At 47.4% G+C, this 8,186-nt stretch overlaps 1 protein-coding gene across 1 annotated transcript; it reads left to right on the top strand.

The window, feature by feature from the left end:
- The first annotated feature begins 81 nt into the window (after positions 1-81).
- VPS33A (VPS33A core subunit of CORVET and HOPS complexes) lies at positions 82-7,576 on the top strand. The gene is made up of 12 exons (XM_057377775.1): positions 82-163; positions 243-370; positions 840-1,029; positions 1,389-1,505; positions 1,886-2,060; positions 2,269-2,462; positions 3,879-4,005; positions 4,177-4,244; positions 4,600-4,737; positions 5,103-5,240; positions 5,387-5,555; positions 5,924-7,576. The coding sequence occupies exons 2-12, from the start codon at positions 261-263 to the stop codon at positions 6,115-6,117; spliced, it is 1,620 nt and encodes a 539-aa protein (XP_057233758.1). The 5' UTR covers positions 82-163; positions 243-260; the 3' UTR covers positions 6,118-7,576.
- The last annotated feature ends 610 nt before the right edge of the window (positions 7,577-8,186 follow it).

The raw sequence follows: 8,186 nt of genomic DNA, 5'->3' as shown, positions 1-8,186 counted from the left end.
GAGGGGACAGCGGGGACCGGGCTGGGCACGGCGGGGCTGAGGGGATAGCGCGGGGTCCAGCGTGTGGCCGCTCTGATCCCGCTGTCCCCTCCCGCAGGCCATCGTGTGGGACGAGTACCTGACCGGCCCCTTCGGGCTCATCGCGCAGTACTCGCTGCTCAAGGTAAGCGCCGCGGGGGTCGGGGRCAGGCGGCCGGGCCCCTGCGCTGCCGCCCTCGGGTCACCGCCGTGCTTCCGCGCAGGAACATGAGGTGGAGAAGATGTTCACGCTCAAGCCAGGCCGGCTACCCCCGGCCGACGTCAAGAACATCATCTTCTTYGTCAGGCCCAAGCTGGAGCTGATGGACATCATCACGGACAATGTGCTCAGGTACCGCGGGCAGGGCGGGGCRGGGCAGGTGGCCGTGAGGAAGGGACAGGTGTGGCCTCAATCACCACCTGATTTGTTACACCTGTGCAGGGAGCGAGGAACGATGTGCACACACCAAACTGCACCACAGCACTCTGGGGCTTGAGGGACTGCAGGACARCCTGGGCAGGGGGGCTTCACCTTGGCTGTGATACACAGGGCGTGCTCCTCGTGTACATTCCTTCTCATTGGAATGAGTTGTGCTTGGATTGCTGTGCTTTTTGGGAACTGCAGGACAGCCATGTCCCCTTGCCCTGGTGTCAGACCTGTGGCTGCACAAGGCTGGACACAGACACACAAAAGCTGCAAGTTGGCAGTAATATTCCAGTGTTCTTGTTTTGTGCTAATCCAGTGCCCCCTGCCCTTGGTCTGTGCTGCTCCCGTGTGCAGTGAGTGATCCTGGGCTGTKCTCCTGCTGTGGCTTTTCCAGGGAAGACAGAGGCCGCTCTCCGCAGAGAGACTTCCACATCCTGTTTGTGCCACGCCGCAGCCTCCTCTGCGAGCAGTGGCTGAAGGAGCAGGGCGTGCTGGGCTCCTTCATCCACCGYGAGCAGTACAGCCTGGACCTGATCCCCTTCGATGGAGATCTGCTCTCCATGGAGTCCGAGAGCGCCTTCAAGGTGAGCACTCCTCTTGTCCTTGAGGAAAAACGCTTTGTGGTTTTGTGCTGGATGTTGGTGTTGGTGCCACAGCTCTCACAGGGTTTGCAGGTGATGTGCACAGCAAGGCAAAACCTTGCAGAGCAAACATGGCTTGATCTTGAGGCCTGAACTTCGTTGTGTGTTTTCACATGAAACACTGAAGGAACAGTCACTACACCAAGCTGCATCCTAGCTTCAGCTGCTGGTTCGTGTTATGGTCACAAATGAAACATTCCCAAGGCTTAAAAAACTTGGTTGTCACAACGAGCCAGCGTGGTTTRTGTGGAAGCAGCTCTGTTGGAYTGACRACTTCCATCAGAATCCCTCTTRTTCTTCAGGAATGTTACCTGGAGAGTGACCAGACCAGTCTGTACCATGCAGCAAAGGGGCTGATGACGCTGCAGGCTCTCTACGGAACCATCCCGCAGATTTTTGGGAAGGGCGACTGTGCTCGGGTGAGACTTAAAAAATGCATCTTGTTCTTTGGGACTGCCTTAAGGAGTGTTTGGTTAAATGCACCTCTGGGGTTTTTTAATTCAGCCATGAAACACACTCATCCTTTTTGCTTCTCTCTGATCAACCTGTGGTTTAATTGGCATCTTTTGTGGTGAGGGAGCAGTTTGAGGTCAGTGCAGTGCTTTGGGTATACTGTCTTGCAGAGCGGCAGAAAGCAGCAGAGAAGGACTTTTGTTTTCTCAGTCTCRTCCTGTCCCATCCATCAGGCAGTCTGTGCTGCTTGCCTGCCATTCCCTTCCTTTACAAGCATTTAGGGCCCAGAGGTCACATCCACCTGCTGTGGCCTGCACCGTAACCAGACCATGTGATTTCCTTCCAGCACGTGGCCAACATGATGATCAGGATGAAGCGTGAGTTCCCTGGGAGCCAGAATTCCATATTTCCTGTTTTTGATACCCTCCTGTTGCTGGACCGCAATGTGGACCTGCTGACGCCGCTGGCCACGCAGCTGACGTACGAGGGACTGATAGATGAGATCTATGGGATTCAGAACAGTGAGTTCTGATGTTTGTGTAGGTCCCTGCCTGAGCACAATGAGACTTCTTAATTAACACGCAGGCACTAAGTGGTTTGAGTGTTTATATTTGCTTTGCTGATCAGAGCTGTTTCCAGCTCAGGGGACATATTTTCACAGCCTGCTAATCTTAACTTCTGGTGATGAGATTCCAGTCCTTATAAGGGTTATTTYTCTGCATTTGGTAGCTTATGTGAAACTCCCTCCTGAGAAGTTTGCTCCGAAGAAGCAGGGTGAGGGTGGGAAAGATCTCCCCACGGAACCCAAGAAGCTCCAGCTGAACTCTGCAGAAGAGCTTTACGCCGAAATCCGAGACAAGAATTTCAACGCTGTGGGCTCAGTGCTGAGCAAGAAAGCCAAGATTATCTCAGCAGCCTTTGAGGTGAGGCCTGTGTCCTGTGGTGCATCCTTTGGGTGGTTCTTGCCATCAGGTAATTCACAGTSTGTTCAGCAGGGCTGGGACTGGCAGCTCAGGCTGCTCCCTCACAGTAATGCCCCATCCAGAGGAAAAATGGGTGGTCTTTAGAAACCCTTCCAGTCTGTTCCCCTGCCCTGGCACTAGGTCAGCCCGACTTGGACTGTTCTGAGTAGGTATTAGTCAAATGTCCTTTTAAGAAGCCTAGTAATGTGCATCATCATTTATCCCACACCTCTGTTCTGGGTCTTTCCCTCTGCTCAGAGCTTGCCTAACCCACCCTTGTGCTGTTTGGAATTGCTCTCCAGTCTGCAGGACAGTCAGGTGCTGCTTCCTTCTGCAAGAAGCTCATTTTTAGTGTGCTGATCAGTTCCACTWGGCTGCTCTTGTTACCTGTTCACTGAAAGGTCCTTTTCCCTTCAGGCTGCAGAGCAAAGACTTTAAGCAATAAACCACCAGAATGTACTTTCACAGACTATTATGGCCAGCATCCAAAACAATACAGAAATGTGAAAAGCAGAGTTGTCTTGCAGGAGGTTTGAACTGTAAATTGGTTTTCATGTGTCACCTTAGACAATCTGGAGAGCTGTGGAGGGAACGTTTGTGGTTTTGTTGAAAACATCCTGTTGATGATTCATGAACTGAGATCCCATATCTCATTTTTTCTGACCTCATGGGGACTCTCAAAAGAACTTSGTTTCATGCTTTGATTGTATTTCCTTGGGGGTGCTTTTTTAGCCCCTTCACCTCTGCCACATCTAAGATGAGRTTGTGGTACCTTAACTGAAATGTTGAGTGCTCAGCCTCATCTCCCAGTGCATGTCTGCTTCTGCACTATTAGTGCAGGAGGTGCTAAAGATGGATTATTCATACTGCTTGTTAAAAAAAGATAATTTTAAGAAATTGTCWGCAATAATAGGTGATAATGAAACAGCAGTACATTGGCAGCAGATGACTTTTAAATTGCAGGCTCTGTCATGACTCTCGTGCCTGCACTTGCCCATTTACATCYGTCACATGAGTCAAATTATTACTGTTTTTATTCCAAGYTKCAGCAAGAGGCATGGCAGACCTCTRGAGCTGAAYTYTGCATGGTGCTTCAGCACATCCYRCCTCAAAACCTGGRACACTGCTGGCACCAAGCAGTGAATGGCACACCCTGCCAGCCCAATTCCTCAGCATCTTTCAGTTCCAAAGGAAGATGTTTCCCAGCTTTGACAGCATTGGTCTAGAGCTCCATGTTAGCCAGCAAAGTAATTCCTTGTGTGAAAAAGGGAGCTTTCCCTGGTACAGGGAGTGCAGTAAAACAGTTCTTCATGATMAAATGATGTAGTTGGTGTTACTAATGTGAGCAAGGCCTAACCCAAGTGATGATTTCTGCAGGAAAGGCACCACGCCAAGACTGTTGGAGAGATTAAGCAGTTTGTGTCCCAGCTGCCTCACATGCAGGCGGCGAGGAGCTCGCTGGCCAACCACACCTCCATCGCAGAGCTCATCAAAGACATCACCAGTGAGTAGAAATAATTTAAATCCAGCAGGATGCCAGGTAACTTGATGGACATCACTCAGTCTGGCAAAACGTGGCTGGCTTTGCTCCATCCAGTGCATCTCTGCTGAAATGTTAAATGTAAAACATAAGCTGTCAGTTGCTGTTGTATTGATTTTCATTCTCTTCCTGAAGCATCTGAAGATTTCTTTGATAATTTAACAGTGGAGCAAGAGTTCATGTCTGGAATAGACACAGACAAGGTAAGTAGATAATGACAACTAGTGCCTCTTATATCTTAAAAAAATGGGTTTTTTCCATTTGGATATTTTGGGGAGAGGAAACATCTGACCTAGATGATGTCCAGTGATGTGCATCTCAGAGTTACCTGTCGGTGCCTGTAGTGTAACTGTGCACAGCTGGGGTGCTTGATGTGGAGCTGACATGCTCTAGGGAGAGCTCAGGTGGAACCAGTACAGATGGTCCTGAGCTGCCTGGAGAGCAGCTGCTCCTCTTTCTTGCCGTTTCGGTGATACAGGCAAAACTAGATCTTTATTTCCAGGTCTTACGAGCACTTTAACAATTCTTTAAATAATTGTGTATGTATTTTATTTGTAGGTTAACAATTACATTGAAGACTGCATAGCTCAAAAACATCCTTTAATCAAGATCTTGCGTCTCGTTTGCYTGCAATCCGTGTGCAACAGTGGGCTGAAGCAGAAGGTTCTGGACCATTACAAAAGAGAGATTCTCCAGGTTAGGCTCTAACCTTTGGATGAATAAATTCCTGAGAAAATCTACATCAAATCCTCAGGTCTACAATTCAGTTCTAGACAGACATATCTTACACTTAAATAATGTGCACAGGGGGAGCACTGGCTTTCTGTCTGGGCTGCTACCTGGGAGGTGCTTGTGTGTGTTACAACGTACAGATACAGAGGTTTATATCACTGCCCTTTTTGCTGTGATGATTTAAACACTAGATTGGTTAAACTCGAAAGAGATCTTAACTATTAACCATAAACATCTTTTTAAAACTAACATCTTTGGTTTTTTTTCTGTTTTAAATACTGGCCATGGGTTATTGCCATGGTATTAAAGGTGATTTTTTCATATTTCAGACTTACGGCTATGAACATATATTGACCTTAAACAATTTGGAAAAGGCTGGACTCCTGAAGCCCCAGACAGGTGGCAGGAATAACTACCCAACAATCAGGAAAACRCTGCGTTTGTGGATGGATGATGTTAATGAACAGGTAAACAGGTGCTTCAACATTAACTACAGCATTACGTGCAGCCAGAAAACCTTTTTTGTTTAACGGTAGTGATTTCCATGGGGCTGTTTTGCAGCACAAGGTAGCACTGACCTGCTGCTCCCTCTCTCTCTCTCTGTGTCCCCCAGAATCCCAATGACATCTCATACGTGTACAGTGGCTACGCCCCGCTGAGCGTGCGCCTGGCCCAGCTGCTGGCCCGGCCGGGCTGGCGCAGCATCGAGGAGGTTTTAAAGATGCTGCCAGGGCCCCATTTTGAGGAGAGGCAGCAGCTACCCACAGGCCTTCAGAAAAAGCGTGAGTTTGGTTTTGTTTTCCTGTGGTTTACAGGGAACTGTGTCTCTCTGAGGGTGGAGTGCAGTGAACTGAAATCAGGGCAGGCAGAGTCCAGGCTTCTGTAAGTCACGTTATGTGAAAGAGGGTCAGCATCACTGCACGTTAAGTCTGGGCAAAGAGAAGCACATCCTGTATAGTGACTTTAGAAGCACATCCTGTATAGTGACTTTAGAGCTGGGAGCAGAGCATGGATTTCTATGTCCCATCCTGCTATTCCACACAATACGATTCTGCTCTAATTCAGGTCATTTGAGTTTGATTGACAGTTGATGCASCAGGGCTGTAAAAATCAAACTCAAGCTAACCTGGAACTCTTTGTGAACCCACAGGTCAGCACGGTGAGAACAGAGTCACCCTGGTGTTCTTCCTGGGAGGTGTCACCTATGCAGAAATCGCCGCGCTGAGATTTCTGTCCCAGATGGAGGATGGAGGCACAGAGTACGTCATTGCCACTACAAAACTGATCAATGGAACAACCTGGATCAAATCCTTGATGGAAAAACTGGAGCCCGCCCCKTTCTAGGGTGTGTGGTGAGAGACTGTCAATGTGAGAGGCCCTGTGTGACACAGGCACGTCAGCTGCTGCTCCTGGCATGGCTGCTCCGGCGGAGGAACACGGCACTGAAGGAAACTCTCCTGAGAGCAGCCTGTGATCCAGTTACCTTCATCCCTTCTGCACTTGTGTTCCAGCTGTCTGTGGAACTTCCAAGTAGACAASCAGGCTTGGAATGCAGTGGGAAACAATGGGAAAGAGAGATCCCTGATCATGGTCTGACCTGGCAGCCAAGCGCTGGGGGAAYGGGCCCTGGTTTTTCTCTTTGGCAAATGGCTGCTTTTTTTTTTCCGTTTAGCTTTGGTGGAAGATGGGATTATTGCTTTTTACCCTCCTAAGGTGCTGAGGAGGATGTTTTCTATTCCTGACTTCATACCAATACTCCCAGACTGTTTGTCTCTCTGTGGTGCCCGATACATTCCATGGATGCAATCTGTACACAGCTACACCTGTAATCCTTAAGCATTTTACTTCACTTGTTCCGTGAAGGGATTGTGGTGAGGGGATTTGTTTGTCCTAGGTACACTCACCTGACTCTGGAAAGCTCCTCCAGAGTCTGAATTACATCAGTGTGTCCTGAGCTTATGGTTGAAGACACACAAACACTCCCTGTGTGGGACTTGGGCCCAAAATAGCAAGARCAGTAAACAGTGGGTTTAAAACAGACACTTTTTTCACCCCCCTGCTCAGGTTATAAACTSTGGTACTTGCTGTCACAAGCTGCTGTAGAGCTCAGACTTGTAAAATGGAATTTTCCATGGCTTGGTGTCTGGGTCCTTGGTGTGCAAGGGGCAGCTGCTGGCTCCAGAGGTGCCACTGGTGAYTTCCACACTGCAGTTCACTCTGAAATGGTTAAAGACAATTAAAAAAAAGCCTGCTCCTCCCCTTAAATCACACTCTTAAATCACTGTCAAACATTTCGGCTTTAGTTATTATGCATATGTCCCAATAAAAGTTTCAGTTTTTCCAAGTTGTCACAGTTGTGACTGTGGGGTTTGATCCATTGTTTTATTTTCTAAGACTGAGTTCTGCCAAGTCAGACCCTCCATGGAGCCCCTCTGTCTGTTTAACTCCAGCTGGCATATTATAATAAAATAAAATATGTATTTAATCTTTTTTTTGGAAGTGTTTACACTCTCTCTCTCTCTGGAATACAAAAATAAACAAAATAAATCCCTGCACTGTGGCAGCTGTATCCTTGTCTCCTTGACCCAGGATAACTGAATAGCTGAATTACTGAAGTTGAAACGTATTTTTCTAACATCCAGGTGGTTTTTAATTAGGGCTCATGCAAAATTTGATTCTGTTCTGCCACYTCACATACTACATCAGAAATATTTGTGGGATTTCTTGACTTTTAAAGAAAAATATTATTTCAGTCAATGGAGACTTTCTATTTCAGGTGGGGAGACAATTTGCAGACAGACTTGACTTAAAAAACCAAAACATGCTGCAAATTCAATGATGCAAGGAGAGCAAACATGGATTGCCTTGCTCTGCAAATAGCTTATTTCAGAGTATTTTAAAAGAAAATTGAATTAGTTTTGGATCAAAAATTACATGTTGCTGTGCAGAGAAGAGCAAGAAACTGACTGCACTCCTTAATGTGTCCTTGGGTTGGCCTTGAGGGTCTTTGCAGTATCACAATTTCCAGATTTTTTTAAATCTTAACAATTGAACTAATCCTAAGGAAATACTGATCACRCTGGTTTGTGAGTTGTGTTGAAAGCTACACCACAGGTGAATAAAGGACAGCCCACAAAGGCTGGGTCACCTTTCCCCTGGCCAGCGAGTCAGTAACACTGGAGGCAAAACTTTTTTGGGTAAGAGCTGACACCAGACCCTTGGTAAACTCTTAATTTACTTGATTCACTGCCTCCTGTTTTTTTTTTGGCACCAGCACTGAGCTAGAACCATGTAGCCACTCCACCTAGACAAAGCCTCTTCCTGGAACTACTCAACAACAGAATAAAAGCCATCCTGACGTTGATCCATTCCCTGGAGGAGCAATTACTATTTAACAGGCTTCCTGAGCAGCT

This window comes from Malurus melanocephalus, unplaced genomic scaffold (assembly GCF_030028575.1).
Source record: "Malurus melanocephalus ecotype Western Australia unplaced genomic scaffold, MMel_1.1 scaffold_325, whole genome shotgun sequence".
Taxonomy (NCBI): domain Eukaryota; kingdom Metazoa; phylum Chordata; class Aves; order Passeriformes; family Maluridae; genus Malurus; species Malurus melanocephalus.
The sequence above is the reverse complement of the archived record's forward strand: the minus strand, read 5'-3'. Positions and strand labels throughout refer to the sequence as shown.